The sequence below is a fragment of the Hypanus sabinus genome, chromosome 9 (genome assembly GCF_030144855.1).
Source record: "Hypanus sabinus isolate sHypSab1 chromosome 9, sHypSab1.hap1, whole genome shotgun sequence".
NCBI lineage: Eukaryota > Metazoa > Chordata > Chondrichthyes > Myliobatiformes > Dasyatidae > Hypanus > Hypanus sabinus.
The window spans coordinates 77,189,431-77,206,165 of NC_082714.1; the positions used below are offsets into that span (position 1 = coordinate 77,189,431).

The 16,735-nt window shown below is 56.1% G+C and overlaps 1 protein-coding gene and 1 long non-coding RNA gene across 2 annotated transcripts in view; one reads left to right on the plus strand and one right to left on the minus strand.

Annotated features, from left to right (window-relative positions):
• LOC132400062 (rho guanine nucleotide exchange factor 2-like) overlaps positions 1-16,735 on the minus strand; it is a 569,765-nt gene that overhangs the window by 53,225 nt on the left and 499,805 nt on the right. The window contains 3 exon segments of the mRNA XM_059981145.1: positions 6,281-6,425; positions 10,494-10,557; positions 10,920-10,987. Of these exon segments, the coding sequence (XP_059837128.1) occupies positions 6,281-6,425; positions 10,494-10,557; positions 10,920-10,987 (277 nt within the window).
• The window catches only part of LOC132399508 (uncharacterized), a 31,605-nt gene continuing 28,373 nt past the window's right edge, over positions 13,504-16,735 (plus strand). Inside the window, exon 1 of the long non-coding RNA XR_009514013.1 lies at positions 13,504-15,031. This is a non-coding gene — a long non-coding RNA (uncharacterized LOC132399508). The remainder of the gene's footprint in view (positions 15,032-16,735) is intronic.

Consider the following 16,735-nt stretch of genomic DNA (forward strand, 5'->3'; position numbering starts at 1 on the left):
GCCCTCCGCCAGAGGAGGGGATTCCCGGCCTGAGGCGACCATGTTCCAGACACTCAGTAGGTCCTGATAGAAACCGGGCAGACTCCGCAAAGCAGCACGGCTGATGCCCGCCGGTGGTAGCCACAAGTCATCGTGAAGACAGCAGCCCCTCCGGAGGAAGAAAGTCGCCAACACGTGCCACCTGGGAGGGTGCTTGGCGTACAGGAATCTCTGCAGAGTCCTGAGGCGGAGAGCCGCCAGTCGCGTTCGGACGCACACCAGCGACTGTCCGCCCTCTCCCACTGGGAGACTCAAGACCGCTGCAGAGACCCAGTGTTTCCTGTTGCCCCAAAAGAAGTCCACTAACTTCCTCTGCAGTCTTGCAACAAACGGGGCAGGAGGGGCCAAGGTGACCATCCGATACCACAACATGGAGGCCACCAGCTGGTTTATGACCACCACCCTGCCTCGATAGGAAAGCACTCTGAGAAGGCCTGACCAGCGCCCCAGCCGGGCCATGACTTTCATCTCCAGGTCCTGCCAGTTCGCCAGCCAGGTCTCCCCAGGACTCAGGTAGACTCCCAGATAGAGGAGACGCCTAGTACTCCACTCAAAAGCTCTCATCTCCTCCGGCAGGGAGTCCACCTGCCACTGACCCACTAAGAGTCCGGAACATTTCGCCCAGTTGATCCTGGCGGAGGATGCTGCCGAGAAAACGTCTTGGCACTCGCGCATCCTCCGCAGGTCATTGGGATCTGTCATCATGAGGAGTACATCATCGGCGTAGGCCGAGAGGACGACCTCCGTGTCCGGTTCACGCAGAACCAGACCTGTCAGCCTTCGCCGTAGGAGGCTCAGGAATGGCTCGACACAGATCGCATACAATTGACCGGACATGGGGCATCCCTGACGTTCTCCTCTCCTGAACGGAATGGGCGCTGCCAGTGATCCATTGACCTTAACAAGGCACTCTGCGGCAGAGTATAGGAGCTGAACTTGGGCCACAAAGTGTGGTCCGAGCCCAAAGGCCTGCAGAGTGCCCACCAGGAAACTGTGATCTACCCGGTCAAACGCCTTCTCCTGGTCAAGAGAAAGAAACGCTGCCCGGGACCCAGTCTCCTGGTGCAGGTGGATCAGGTCCCGTACTAGGTGGACATTGTCCTGGATGGAGCGGCCCGGGACTGTGTAAGATTGGTCAGGATGAATCACCTGTCTCAGTACTGAACCAAGACGGTTGGCCATTGCACGGGCGAAGATCTCGTAGTCCGCGCACAAGAGGGAGACCGGGCGCCAGTTCTTTAGCAGGCGAAGGTCTTCCTTCTTGGGCAGCAGGACCACGACAGCTCTCCGCCATGAGAGGGGCATTTCCCCGGTGGCTAGGCTCTTCCCTAGAACAAGGCTGTAATCGACCCCCAGGACATCCCAAAAAGCCTGATAAAACACTACACTCAGACCATCTAAGCCAGGGGATTTACCCCTCTGGAGTTGCCGAAGGGCAGTAGACAGCTCCTCTCCAGTCAGGGAGGCGTCCAGACGCGCTGCATCTTCTGGGCTGACCTTTGGCAAATCTTCCCAGACCTCACTGCACGCCCCCGCATTTGACGGATCCGGTGAGAATAAGGACCGATAGAAAGTGCGGACTTCTTCGATAATTTCGTCAGGATCCGTGATGGAGGAGCCATCAGCAGCCAGTAGCTCCACCAGCTGCTTTTGAACTCCCCGCCACTTCTCCAATAAGTAGAAGAAGGGTGAGCCGCGGTCCAAATCTTGCAGCATTTGGATCCGCGACCTCACATACGCACCTCGGGACTGCTGAAGCTGCAGATTCCTGAGTGCATCCTTCTTCTCCTGGTATTCCTGCCACGTTTGATGGTCTCCACCGGTCGGACCAAGACGGGACTCTAGGTCAAGCAACGCTCTCTCAAGCCGCTCAATCTCAGAGCCCCGCCTCTTTGTCGACCCCCTAGTGTACTCTGGACATAAAAACCGGATGTAGCCTTGCCCACATCCCACCACAGTCGTAGGGAGCCAAACTCTCTCCGTCTCCCTCTCCAGATGGCCCAGAACGCTCGGAATGAATCCCGGAATCGGCTGTCCTCCAGCAGCCGGTTGTTAAAGTGCCAATACCCGTCCCACCCGAGGGTGCAGAGGAGTAAATTCCATCCACACAAGGTGATGATCCGAGCACGACACCGGCCGCATGGAGGACGCCGACACGCGGGAGACATAAGCCCGAGAGATATACAGGCGGTATATCCGGGAACCCCCCCTCTAGATCTTCTGGAGAAGGCGCTAGAGTCGGGGTGAAGATTCCGCCAGCTGTCCACCAAGTCAAAGGAGCCGACTAGCTCCTTTAACTTTTTCGCCGATGCTGGGTCGCGTTGGAGGCCCGAGCGGTCCTCCACCTCGAGGGTACAGTTGAAGTCTTCCCCGAGGATGACGCAGTCCCCCGGGTCGATGGAACTCAGCAAGGTGGACAGCTGACAGAATAGGCGCGTCTGCATCACCCCACGCCTCGGAGCGTACACTTTGACAAAATGCAGCGGTACTCCATCCAGGCGCACAGCCAGGTGGAGCAGACGGCCGGGCACAACATCTTGGACTCCTACGATTTCTGGCCAGAAGGTTGGGGCGAACAGGATCGCCACCCCACTAGAGTTGGAGCTAAGGTGACTCATGTAGACCCCGCCCTGCCACTCCAGGAGCCAAGCGGACTATTCCCCCGGGGTGGTATGGGTTTCCTGCAGGAAACTCACCGCGTATCTCCCATCCCTGAGGACTGAGAGATTGTTATATCTGCGGAGAGAGCCCCTGCTACCGTTTACATTGAGACTAGCTATGGTAACTTTCATGTGGGGAGCACACTAGGCCTCAGCACCAGTCCCCTTCCCACTGAGAGTGATGGCGCCCTCAGCCGCACTATCCCAAAGAAAACCAAGAATATCCTTTGCTTTCTGGGCCCGACTGCTACCATCGCTAACCTGTGACCCACCATTTCCCGAAGGAGCGAGGCTGCTTTTCATCCTGATGTCCCGCACCAGGTCATCCAGGAAGGATTTCAGCTGCCGCCTGTCGTTCCCCGACACAGCATTCCTCTTCCCCTTCCCCTTCCGTCTGAGGATGACCCTCAGGGACTTCACCAGCCTTGGCATGCTAGGCCAGCGAAGCGAGGCTAGTTTAGGCCAATGCTTTGCACCCACGGAGGAGTGAATAAACTCTCTGATCTCCTCCACAGGTATCAATGGGGATTTCTCTGGAGGGGTGAGGATGTCCATTGTCTCGCTATCATATGAATCCCCCTCCAACCCCTCACTGCAGACAGATCCCCCACCGTCCTCCTCAGGTGGTGTATAAGGTGGCTGCCCCTGTAACCTACACTGCACAGCGGGTACCTCCCCTATACCTTCCCGCTCCACCGTCGCATCAGTCTTACCCACAGTTGCGACGATGGAGGGAAAATCCCAAGGGACTCCCTGCAGGCCATTAGTTGATGGGGTCGGCATGCAGGTTACATCACCCTCCCCAGGAGACAGGCATGAAGGGGACCCCAGCAGCTCTGGCCCAATGGATTCACCGGCAGCCTGATGCTGACTGTGAGAGAGCCTGGTCTCCTCTCCACTTGTACTACTTAATACGTTTCCCTCCAGGGAGGCGCTGACTGCTAAGTCCTGGGTGGAGGGCTCCAGGTCTGTTTTAGTTGTGCAAACAGGCCCAGCACTAGCTTCATGCACAACCACACCACCCACCCCAGGACTGGTGTCTACATCTGGGGATTCAGGGTTAGACACAACTTCCACCCGGATCCCCACCCCTTTCTGGGACTCCCCCTCATCTACATTCTCTGCCCTCTTGGGGGAATAATCCCATCTCCTCTTCAAGCCGGAGGAGCACACAGGTGTGGAATTCACCGACAGCGCGGTACTCCGCTCCTATCGCCCCGTCCAACCGTACGCTTCCCCGAGCCTCCCTCTCCACCTCAGGGCAAATGGGCGTGAGCTCTGCGGTCTCGGGGGCCGACTTCTTCACGTGTTTCGACTTCTTCCTCGCTTTCTTGCCCCGCACAGACTCCACCCCGTCCCTCGCCTGAACCTCCCCGCACGTAGCCCCAGGACCACCCGCCTGAACCACAGGGGTAGGAGCAGAGACTGGAACAGATGTAGGAACAGGGACAGGGGTAGAGACAGGGTCAGGGGCAGAAGCAGGGCCCAGCACAGGTGTAGGAGCAGGGATGGGATCAGGGGCAGTGGTAGCTGGGGCACTGGTTCCCGAAATGGATTCTCTGGGTTTTCAGGTGCTAGGACAGTCCCTCCGAAAGTGCCCCACTTCCCTGCACGCATGGCATCGTGGGCGTTCAGAGCTCCAATACACCTGATAATCTACCCCCCCGTGCCGGACAGTGAACCGGCCCTCAACTTCATCCTCCCTTTCCAGTTTCATGAATACCTGTCGCCGGAAAGAGATTACGGTCCGGAGGGTGCGCCTCCTGAATTTGTGCCTGATGGCAGTTATCTCTGACCGTACTTGCCCCAAGCGGGCCAATGCGGGAAGCAGGTCCTCGTTGGGGATGAAAGGCTGTACGTGACCGAGGACGATGCATTGTGTGGGAGCTGTCACTAGCTCCATCTGTAAAAAGATGTTCTCCACCGTGATCCCTCTACTGAGGGCCCGATGCACCAACTCATCATTCCTCAGGTAAAACACCGCCTTCCTGAACTCTTTCTCAGCGGCCAAAACACCATCTCTCCCCAACAAGTCCTCCATAGCCTCCGCACACTTTTCCAGCGTAGTTCCAGTTCGCAAAATACATTGCACCCCGCGTTCAACTTTCACCGTCCGAAACAGGGCGTTGTCTGAGGCCGGAGAGGCAGCCGCCTTTGCATAACTCCCCGAAGGCCTGCGACTCCCTGTAGACTGGTCCTTCATGTTACTTGTGTGTCCGAATCGAGATGATACGGTGGTGCTGGTTATAAAGTCCTGGAGCAAGTTGAGTAACTGGCCAGAAAAGTTTGTACTCGACGGTACCTTGCTGGCTCCGTGCCAGAAATTCCAACGCCAGGAAAGGCTCCATTGTCCTGCCGAACTTCCAGGCCGTGAGAGGTTGAGACGTCTCAAACGATGCTTCGGCTCCCACACCGAACGAGAATCCCGACGATAGAGATGGAAGGAGGTTGCCCCGATGTCAGTGGGGACAAACAACGGCGTTTGTCTCTGGTTTTTTGGAGCGAACCTGCTTCCTGGCGAGTTGCCAGCGGCCATAGCTGGGTGCTACGCAGTTCGAAGCCGTCAACGAACCCCATCCAAACTGGCAGAAAAACTCCGAACGAAGCTTCCACTCTAAACCAGCCGCTCACTTAGAAGTTCAAGAGATGTTTCAAACCAATTTCCAAGTAATTCAAGACCTTCATAAAGCAGTTTTTCCTCGATTTCTCCCAGCGCAATCAGAACAGCTCCACTCTGTGTCTGACCCTGGGAGTGTGTGATGGGATGGTGTGGAGGGAGTTTCACTCTGTGTCTGACCCCGGGAGTGTGTGATGGGACGGTGTGGAGGGAGTTTCACTCTGTGTCTGACCCCGGGAGTGTATGATGGGACGGTGTGGAGGGAGTTTCACTCTGTGTCTGACCCCGGGAGTGTGTGATTGGACGGTGTGGAGGGAGCTTCACTCTGTGTCTGACCCCTGGGAGTGTGTGATGGGATGGTGTAGAGGGAGTTTCACTCTGTGTCTGACCCCTGGGAGTGTATGATGGGACAGTGTGGAGGGAGTTTCACTCTGTGTCTGACCCCGGGAGTGTGTGATGGGACAGTGTGGAGGGAGTTTCACTCTGTGTCTGACCCCGGGAGTGTATGATGGGACGGTGTGGAGGGAGTTTCACTCTGTGTCTGACCCCGGGAGTGTGTGATTGGACGGTGTGGAGGGAGTTTCACTCTGTGTCTGACCCCGGGAGTGTGTGATGGGATGGTGTAGAGGGAGTTTCACTCTGTGTCTGACCCCTGGGAGTGTATGATGGGACAGTGTGGAGGGAGTTTCACTCTGTGTCTGACCCCGGGAGTGTGTGATGGGACAGTGTGGAGGGAGTTTCACTCTGTGTCTGACCCCGGGAGTGTGTGATGGGACAGTGTGATGGTACAGGGAGTGGGTCACACTCACTGTCCCTCCCACAGCCACAACCCACACCAGAAGCACAGCCAGAATTAGCCCATCCGTAATGGAGTACCAAGGTGTGGTCTTGACCTATCGAGGTACTCCACGCACCTCCCCTCCACTCCGCGTCCCTCGGGACACCAGTCCATCAGGCAGCTTACCCAATGTTGTTTGTGGAGACGCTCTTGGAGAGAGACTGGAAGGCAGTCCGTGTGCGGCGGGATCCCAGCTGGGGGAAGAGTGCTGACTGGCGCAGGCTGTCAGATGGGTAGACAGCAGAGCTGGGACGCTCACGCCCCAGAGGAACTGTGGGGGGGGGGGGGGGAAGAAAAAATGGAAGAGAAAGGGAGTGGGGAGGATAACAGGGAGAGGGGAGGGTAACGGGCACATTACAGGGAATGTGAATGGGAGATGGGGAGGGGAAAGGGGGAGGGTGATTGGAGATGGGTAAGAGGAGGTGGAGAGGGGCGAGGGGAGGTGGGGAGGGGCGAGGGGAGGTGGGGCGGGGCAAGAGGAGGTGGGAGGGTAACGGGCGGATTACAGGGAATGTGAATGGCAGACAGGGAGGGGAAAGGGGGAGGGTGATTGGAGAGGGGTCAGAGGAGGTGGGGAGGGGTGGAGGGTGACAGAGTGGAGAGGGTAATGGGCGGATTACAGGGAATGTGAATGGGATTCGGGAAGAGGAAAATGGGGATGGGTGTGGGGAGGTGGGGAGGGGACAGGGAGAGGAGGAATATGACATGGGAAGTAAAGTAACAGGGAACAGGAAGGTGTCGGGGAGGGGGATGGGGCAGGAGGGGTGAAAGCCATTGGGAGGGATCAGGTTGATGAGGGGTAGAGAGGACGATAGAGCAGGATGGAAATAGTGAGGGAGGGAGGAGGTAAAGAGACAAAAAGGGAGAGAGACAGACAAATTGTGAGACAGAGTCAGCAGAAAGGGTGAGAGATGGAGAAAGAGAAAAGTAGAAAAAGGGGAGGAAATGGACAAAGTGGAAGAAAAAAGCAGGGAAGGAGAAAATAGGAATAGAGGACGATTGAAAGAGAGATAGAAAGTGCAACACCCAGAAAGAGAGAGACAGTGAGAGAGAGAGAGAGAGAGAGAGTGAGATGCAGGGTGGGAGGGAGAGATATGGGGTGAAGGGGGGGAGGGAGGGAGAGATATGGGGTAGAGGGGGAGGTGGGAGGGAGAGATGCGGGGTGGGAGGGAGAGAGAGGGAAAGATGCGGGGTGGGAGGGGGAGATATGGGGTGGGAGGTGGAGAGGGAGCAAAGGGATATTGTTATACTGAAACATTACTGTCACAAGCCTTGTGCCCACCCGTGCACTAGTGAAGATCAGGGTTATCCTGACTCTGTCAATGGAACAGGAAGGGGTGGGGTGGGGTGGGGACTGATTCATGGACCCTGTCAGCATCTGATCTCCCGTACTGCACCCCCTTCCTCCTTGCCCCTCGCCCGTCCAAGGACATTGATGTCAAAGGGTCTCATCAATAAAACCACCCATTCCACACCTCCTCCCCGGTCCAGTCCAAACATCTGCTTGACTTAGCGGGTCAGCCTAGGAAAGATTCTCACAGCGAGGCCAATCAGCCCATCCATTACAGCATCCCAAATGGTTCACCCTTACACACTCCCCCTTGTGAAATATTTACCCAGCTCCTGAGAATACAACCTGTCTGCAGCCACACTCCAGCTCCTGCCCCCTCACTTTTGATTCCTCTCCCGGGCCCTCTCATCTTGCCTTCTTTGGTTTTGGCCCCACCACGAGGAATGGTTTTTGCCTCTTGTCTATTTCCTTCATTATTATAAATGCCCCCATTCCACCCCCACCATCTCGGGGCAGATTCCAGCCTTTCCAGTCTCTCCACAGAAGTCCCTCTTTCCACTAAATCGTCCGCATCCTCTCCGAAAGCCTTCATATGGCTCCGGCAGTGTGCGACTGTCAGAATGGAGCACAATGCTCCCATTGTAGTTGACCCATTGTTTTACAAGCGTCCATTGTGATTCAACTCCTCTGTTTGTGAAGCCCTGGGTGTTTTTCAACCTCTTGACCTTTTCTGACCCTTCCAACAAACTCTGCCCATGGAACCACATCTCTCCCTGTCCCTGCGAGCCGTTCAGAGAGGAGAGGATGTAGACTGGGTTAGAGGGTGTGTGCTGTAAGGAAAGGTTGGACAAACTTGCACCAAACTGGGATGGCGGAGGTAGGGGGAGACCTGATGGAGGTTTATAAAATTATTAGCTGCATAGATAGACTGGACATTGCCCTAGGGTCAAAATATCTAATACTGAAGGGCATGCATTTAAGGTGTGAGGGGGCAAGTTCAAAGGAGATGTACGAGATAAGGTTTTTTTTAGAGTGGCGGATCCGTGGAACATGCTTCCTGAGGCTGATACTACAGAGGTATTTCCAAGATACTTGGGCAGGGTCACGGCCATTCTGCAGGCAGGTTGGATTCGTTTAGTTAGGTATTCCACACAACATGGTGGGCCGAAGAGCCTGTTTTAACCAAAATCATGGGTTTACACCACATGGCCCGAGTCTGCACCTTCTCCACATCTCCTCCCCACAGGCCTCTACTTTCCACCCACGCCCTGGAATGTGCGGCTAGGGCTGGTGGTGGAGGCTGATATGATAGAGGTGTTTGGATGTGCAGAGAATGGAGGGAAATGGACATTGTGTAGGCTGAAAGGTTTTGTTTCACTGGGCATTTGATTACTAGTTTAATGAGCATGGTACAACATGGTGGGCTCGAGGGCCTGTTCCTGTGACCTATGTTTTGCTGTTTGTTATTCTTTTAACCACAGCGCAACACTGCACAGCTCTCAGCTTTAAACTTCACCCACTGCTCCTCTCACTCTCCCATCTCAAGGCTCACTCCGAGTTTGGAACTCCACAGCGCAGTCTCCTCTGAGAAACCGCTTTATCTGTCACTCTTCAGGGAGTGGACAGCCCAGTGAAGGAGATGTCTGACAAGCCGGCCTTGGCCAATCAGGGCACCGAGTAGAGGTTGGGGCGCTATGTTGCAGTTGGTGAGGCCGCATTAGAAGTATTGTATTTGGTTTTGGTCGTCTAGCTATGGAAAGACATCAGTAAGCTGGAAAGAGTGCAGGAGATTTAAGAGGACATTGTCAGAATTTGAGGGACCCAGTTAAGGCTGGTATTTTTTTTAAACATTTGAGCCTAAGGGGACAAGGGGTGACCCAGGGTGAAAGCTCACAGTCTTTCCCCCAGAGTTGGGGAATCAAGAACTAGAGGGCAGAGGTTGAAGGTGAGAGGGAAGAGGTTTAACAGGAACCTGAGGGACAACTTCATCACCCAGAGGACGGACAGCATACGGATGCATCGAGAGGTTAAGCGTATTGAATGACAGACCAGGGTTGAGAAGCATGGTGATTTATTTCCCCCCCCATCCCCATTCTCCTTTGTGCTCACTCCCCACAAGGCAACCCACCCGTTCCAGCCTCAGTTCTGTTTTGGACACACTCCTTAATGAATCCACACCCACTGCACATACCCCACTATTGTCCCACCACTTCATACAAAGTCACTATATCCCTTCAATAAATCTATCCTAGTTTTCTTTAGCAACTGCTAACTCCATCACTGATCACCACACACAAAATGCTGCAGGAACTCAGCAAGTCAGACAGCATCTACAGAGGAATGTTTCAGGACTGGGGAGGGGGTGAGGGCAGAAGGCAGAATGAAAAGGTGAGGTCAGGCTTCTGCGTCCTTCTGCTCCTTTTCTTTCCAGGCCTGAAGGGAGTCATCTCAAAAAGCTGTTTACCGCCATAGATGCTGCCTGACTTGTGGAGTTCCTCCAGCACTTTGTGTGTGATGCTCTGGATTTCCAGATTTTTTATCTCAGTTCTATCTTGGATCCTGGTTCCTAGCAGTGAGGTAAACCCAAACACTGTACCCACACACTCTGGAGAACATTTTTCACAGTCACTGAAGTCTGAGACTATGATCACAGCTTCCATTTAACCAGGAGAAACATCCCATCTGGACCGGGGGTTATCACACAGCACGATGAACAAGTTAGAAGAGAATCAAGAAATGTGGCATGGCATAGACAGGATGGGGCGAAGGGCAGGCTACTCTCCTCCCTCTCCCTCATCACCTTCCCTGATCAGCCTGGGGACCCATGCAGGCCGGGCGCCTCTCAGCTCAACAACCAGGCCTTGGGCAGATCGTAATCTCTCAATGAGGGCAAGGTTGCCCCAACCAGACCGAGGGCAGGTGGAAATCCCTCACCTGGGAGGAGGGACAGAGCGAGATGCAGTGTGCAGACATTGGTGATGTACCGGAAGTCAGAGGCCTACCCCCTTCCAAACTGCCAGCCAACCTCGCCCAGGTATGCTCACTCACCTTTCTGTCGCAAGGAGACATTATGCAACGCTGAGTTGTTCTTGGCCTGGGCTGCCTTCAGCTGCTGAAATCGACACAGGAAGGCCCTGTTAGTGAGGGAGGGGCTGGGTGAAGTACGAAGTCCAGGCGGAGGGACGGAGGCCTCTGAGGGGGCAGTCCAGGGCATCCTGGGAGGAGTAGAGGGGAGGGACAGGGAGGGGATAGACGAGGAGGGGTGGATGAATGGGGAGAGGGGAGGGAGAGGTGAGGCATGGGAGAGACAGGTGAGGGAGCAGAGACAGAAGATGGAAGGGGAAGATGGGGAGGTTGGAGGGAAGATAGGGAGGAGAGAGACATGCGACAGGGGAAGGTGGAGGGGAGGGATGGGTAAAGGAAAGGGGGAAAGTGAGGAGAGGTGGAGTGGGTTCCAGGGTCAGAGGGTCCTACCTTCTGTTTCACTTTGGTGCAAGAGGACAGGACATCCTTACAGCTCTTGTGGATGGTCACGTTACACGCTGTGGGGGGAAGACAAAGAGAGGAACCTCAGTGAACACCACACCATCCCATCAAGGGCCTGAGGACACTCAACCCCCTCACTCCCCCTCCGCCTACACATCACGCCACAGTCTGTGTGGATACAGGACAGAATCATTTGCAAGCCTGTCCAGGGACAGGAACAGATTTCCAGCATCTCAACGCAGCAACACACAAGATGCTGGAGGAACTCAGCAAGTCAGCCAGCATCTGTGGAGATAAAATTAACAGTCAAAGTTTCGGAGAAACTTTTTTTGCCAGATGCACATCGAAATATCAAAACATACGGTGAAGGTGTGGCTTGCACCACCCAGCACATTCTGGAGACATTCCTGCATGTTGTCAGCTTACTGACCCGAACCCGCTGGGTTTGGAACGTGGGAGGAAACCGCAGCACCTGATGAATACAGGGAGATTGTAGAAACTTCTCACAGAATCGAACACAGAAGGTTGGTGCCGTGAAACGTTAGACTAACCGCCATGCCACTGGATCTTGTTACAAACCCACACCACCTGGTGTATTTATTTTTATTTAGACATAAAGCCTGGAACAGGCACCTCCAGCCTAATGAGTCCACAGTGCCCAGTGACCCGCCGACGTAACCTGCCTAATCACAGGACAGTTTACAATGGCCAGAACTAATGGGTACATCTGTGGACTGTGGGAGGAAATGCACACGGTCGCAGAAGGGACTGTACAAACTCCTTACAGAGGACTCCACAACTGAGCTCTGACACTCCATTGCAATAGCTGCGGCTGCCCTTACTGCATGCCGCCATGCCAGGCAGGAGTGCATGTGATTCATCTGTGTTCAGGCTTGAGGGTGCGTGTGCCCGAGCCAGCCCCTCGTCATCTGACAGACCAGGGGAGGAATGCTGAGGGCCCTGGCAAACCACTGGCATTCCAAGACTCCAGGGTTGGAACTGAGTGATGCCAAAATAAAGGCCTGAGCTCGGAGGGAATGTGGGGGGATGGGGGTGAGGTAGGAGAGGGCAGAAGGCAGCTCCCTCCTGGGGAAGTGGGTAGGGAATCAGCCCAGATTCCTGCTTCCAGGGGTGGGGGCAGCTGGGATGGTGGGGAACTTCTGCAGGTTTTAGTGAACCTGAGTCTGAACAAGGTAGTGCAGTATCGAGGGAGCGTCTTGAGTGGTGTGCTGAGAGAGAGTGCCACGGGATAGTCACTGCACGAGCACCCTGCCACGTGAGGGAGGGTGAGGAGGGAGTGCCACGGGATAGTCACTGCACGAGCACCCTGCCACGTGAGGGACGGTGAGGAGAGAGTGCCACGGGATAGTCACTGCACGAGCACCCTGCCACGTGAGGGAGGGTGAGGAGGGAGTGCCACGGGATAGTCACTGCACGAGCACCCTGCCACGTGAGGGAGGGTGAGGAGAGAGTGCCACGGGATAGTCACTGCACGAGCACCCTGCCACGTGAGGGAGGGTGAGGAGAGAGTGCCACGGGATAGTCACTGCACGAGCACCCTGCCACGTGAGGGAGGGTGAGGAGAGAGTGCCACGGGATAGTCACTGCACGAGCACCCTGCCACATGAGGGAGGGTGAGGAGAGAGTGCCACGGGATAGTCACTGCACGAGCACCCTGCCACGTGAGGGAGGGTGAGGAGAGAGTGCCACGGGATAGTCACTGCACGAGCACCCTGCCACGTGAGGGAGGGTGAGGAGGGAGTGCCACGGGATAGTCACTGCACGAGCACCCTGCCACGTGAGGGAGGGTGAGGAGGGAGTGCCACGGGATAGTCACTGCACGAGCACCCTGCCACGTGAGGGAGGGTGAGGAGAGAGTGCCACGGGATAGTCACTGCACGAGCACCCTGCCACGTGAGGGAGGGTGAGGAGGGAGTGCCACGGGATAGTCACTGCACGAGCACCCTGCCACGTGAGGGAGGGTGAGGAGAGAGTGCCACGGGATAGTCACTGCACGAGCACCCTGCCACGTGAGGGAGGGTGAGGAGAGAGTGCCACGGGATAGTCACTGCACGAGCACCCTGCCACGTGAGGGACGGTGAGGAGGGAGTGCCACGGGATAGTCACTGCACGAGCACCCTGCCACGTGAGGGAGGGTGAGGAGAGAGTGCCACGGGATAGTCACTGCACGAGCACCCTGCCACGTGAGGGAGGGTGAGGAGAGAGTGCCACGGGATAGTCACTGCACGAGCACCCTGCCACGTGAGGGAGGGTGAGGAGAGAGTGCCACGGGATAGTCACTGCACGAGCACCCTGCCACGTGAGGGAGGGTGAGGAGAGAGTGCCACGGGATAGTCACTGCACGAGCACCCTGCCACGTGAGGGAGGGTGAGGAGGGAGTGCCACGGGATAGTCACTGCACGAGCACCCTGCCACGTGAGGGAGGGTGAGGAGGGAGTGCCACGGGATAGTCACTGCACGAGCACCCTGCCACGTGAGGGAGGGTGAGGAGAGAGTGCCACGGGATAGTCACTGCACGAGCACCCTGCCACGTGAGGGAGGGTGAGGAGGGAGTGCCACGGGATAGTCACTGCACGAGCACCCTGCCACGTGAGGGAGGGTGAGGAGAGAGTGCCATGCTGTGGATGGGCAGTGAGAGTGGAGCAATGATGGAGCGTTGCAGTGGGAGGGGTGCTGAGGGAAGCACCACGCTGCATGAGTGGGCAACACTGCGGGAGGGGCAATGAGGAGGGAGCGTGTGCCGAGGGAGGGGCAACGAGGAGGGAGCATGTGCCAAGGGAGGGGCAATGAGGGTGGAGTGTGCCGAGGGAGGGGCAATGAGGAGGGAGCGCCATGCTGAAGGAGGGGCAATGAGATTGGAGTGCTGTGCTGTCGGAGGAGGTTAAGGAGGAGCTCTGCAGTGGGAGGAGCGGAGGGGAGGGAACGCCGTGCTGCGTTACACGAGGACAGCAGACAGGCGGCAGCGTGCTGGAATTACTACCAGAAACTCAGGGCGGTGCGCTGACCCTGAACCTGGACTCAGCAGGAAGTTTTGAAAGGGGAAGGAGGCTTGCAGAGCGGCAGGGAGGGGCTGGTGGGGCGGAGGTGCTAGGGTAACAGAGATGAAGCACACAGCCCCTGGCAGGGCGGGCGGGCATGCGTGTGTGTGTCTGTCTGTCTGTCTCTGTGTGTGAGAGTGAGTGAGTGTGTGTGTGTGTGTGTGTGTGTGTGTGTGTGTGTGTGTGTGTGTGCGTCTGTCTATCTCTGTGTGTGAGAGTGAGTGTGTGTGTGTGTGTCTGTCTGTCTCTGTGTGTGAGAGTGAGTGAGTGTGTGTGTGTGTGTCTGTCTGGGTGTGTGAATGTGTGTGTGTGTGTGCGTGTGTGTCTGTCTGGGTGTGTGAGAGTGAGTGAGTGTGTGTGCGTGTGTGTCTGTCTGTCTCTGTGTGTGAGAGTGTGTGTGCGTGTGTGCGTGCGTGCGTGCGTATCTATGCGTGTGTGTGCGCCTGTGCGTGTGTGTGCGTGTGTCTGTCTGTCTCTGTGTGTGAGAGTGTGTGTGTGTGTGCGTGCGTATCTGTGCGTGTGTGCGCCTGTGTGTGTGTGTGCGTGTGTCTGTCTGTCTGTCTCTGTGTGTGAGAGTGTGTGTGTGTGTGCGTGCGTATCTGTGCGTGTGTGCGCCTGTGTGTGTGTGTGCGTGTGTCTGTCTGTCTGTCTCTGTGTGTGAGAGTGTGTGTGTGTGTGTGTGTGTGTGTGCGCGTGCATGCGTGTGTCTGTGCGTGAGAGTGTGTTTATATATAACAGGAGGAAGGTGAGGGGTCTGGTTCAAAGTGCTACCACAGGCATGACTAATTCCCCCTCCACTCAGTAACCGAGTTGCTCTTTGGACTCCTGGCCCCAGCAGGTTCCTTCACCAGCCTGGGTGAGGTCAGTTCCTGTGTTGCTATCGAGACTATCATCCCCTCTGTCCGCAGGCAAGAGTTCCGCTTTCTCAGTCTCAGAACTGCTGCAACTATAAATAAGGCTTGCGTCAGGCAGGGCGGCCTGTGTGAGAGCAGCGGGGGGAAGGGAGGCAGAGAAACGGCTCCTGGTCTCTGCTGGAGAGGGGTAAGTCTGTTGGCTCTCATGTTCTCCCTGCGCAAACAGGAAGTGAGAGTTGTGGAGTCATCAAGCTCGGAAACAGGTCCTTTAGACTACCATTGGCAAACACCATCCAAGAGCTCACCGCCCCACCCCCGGCTGTCCATATGCTGGGGGAAGGTGCGCAATTTACACAGGCTAATTAACCAGCCTTGTTGGGACGATGCAGGAAACCAGAGAGCTATTTGGAGGGTGGGGGGTGGGGTCACATACAGACTCTGTCACAACTGGTATGAGTCCCATGGTGTCTTTGGTTAGGACACAAAACAGCTGGAGGATCACACGTCTGGGTCACCATGTTGTGCTGAACCAATTAAACTAGTAGATCAACACACACATCGCCCTCCATTCCTGCACATCTGGGGCATCAAAGGTTATGGGGAGAAGGTTGGGGAGTGGAGCTGAGGAGGGGAACAAGGATTAGCCATGGTGGAAGGCTGAGCAGATAATTCTGCTCCTGTCTTATATTTATTGTGTGTCTGGGCATCTAAACTGCCCTAATCATCTCTGCCCCCATCACCACCCCAACAGCACATTCCAGGTACCCACCACTGTTGGTGCAAAAAAACTGGCTCTGCACGTCTCCTTTGAACTTTCCCCCCCTCACCTTAAATACAGGCCCTCAGGTATTATGCATTTTCACCTTGGTGGGGGAAGACACCAGCTGTCTCTTCTATCTCTACCTCCAATTATCTTACAAATCCCTATCAGGTCTGCCCTCAGCCAGCACTGCTCCAGAGAAAACCACCCAAGTTTGTACAACTTCTCACAGCCCGAGAGATGGGGTTCAATTCCAAACGTACTCATATCTCTCTCACACACACACACTGGATTTATTTGTAGTTAGCACAGATGAAATGGACAGAAGGGCTTGCTTCTGTGCAGGACTCTCTGCGTTCTCATGTCTTGGCTCACCACGGGAACTCAAATGGCCAGCAAACAGGCACCATGTTTATGTGCAGCAAGATGTTTATGTGGCTTTGAAAGGCATGGACACATCATCCTGCCTCCGATCTGCAGGATACCGCAGTCCTCCGCAGGTCACCCCTTGAAGTCTCTGGCACGAGACTCAGGGCACGAGGAGGGGACTCATGGGAGACTCAGGGCACGAGGAGGAGACTCACGGGAGACTCAGGGCACGAGGAGGGGACTCATGGGAGACTCAGGGCACGAGGAGGGGACTCATGGGAGAATCAGGGCACGAGGAGGAGACTCAACGGGAGAATCAGGGCACGAGGAGGAGACTCACGGGAGAATCAGGGCACGAGGAGGGGACTCATGGGAGACTCAGGGCACGAGGAGGGGACTCATGGGAGACTCAGGGCACGAGGAGGGGACTCACGGGAGACTCAGGGCACGAGGAGGAGACTCACGGGAGAATCAGGGCACGAGGAGGGGACTCATGGGAGACTCAGGGCACGAGGAGGAGACTCACGGGAGACTCAGGGCACGAGGAGGAGACTCACGGGAGAATCAGGGCACGAGGAAGGGACTCATGGGAGACTCAGGGCACGAGGAGGGGACTCATGGGAGACTCAGGGCACGAGGAGGGGACTCACGGGAGACTCAGGGCACGAGGAGGGGACTCATGGGAGACTCAGGGCACGAGGAGGAGACTCAGGGCACCAGGAGGGGGGACTCATGGGAGGCTCAGGGCACGAGGAGGGGACT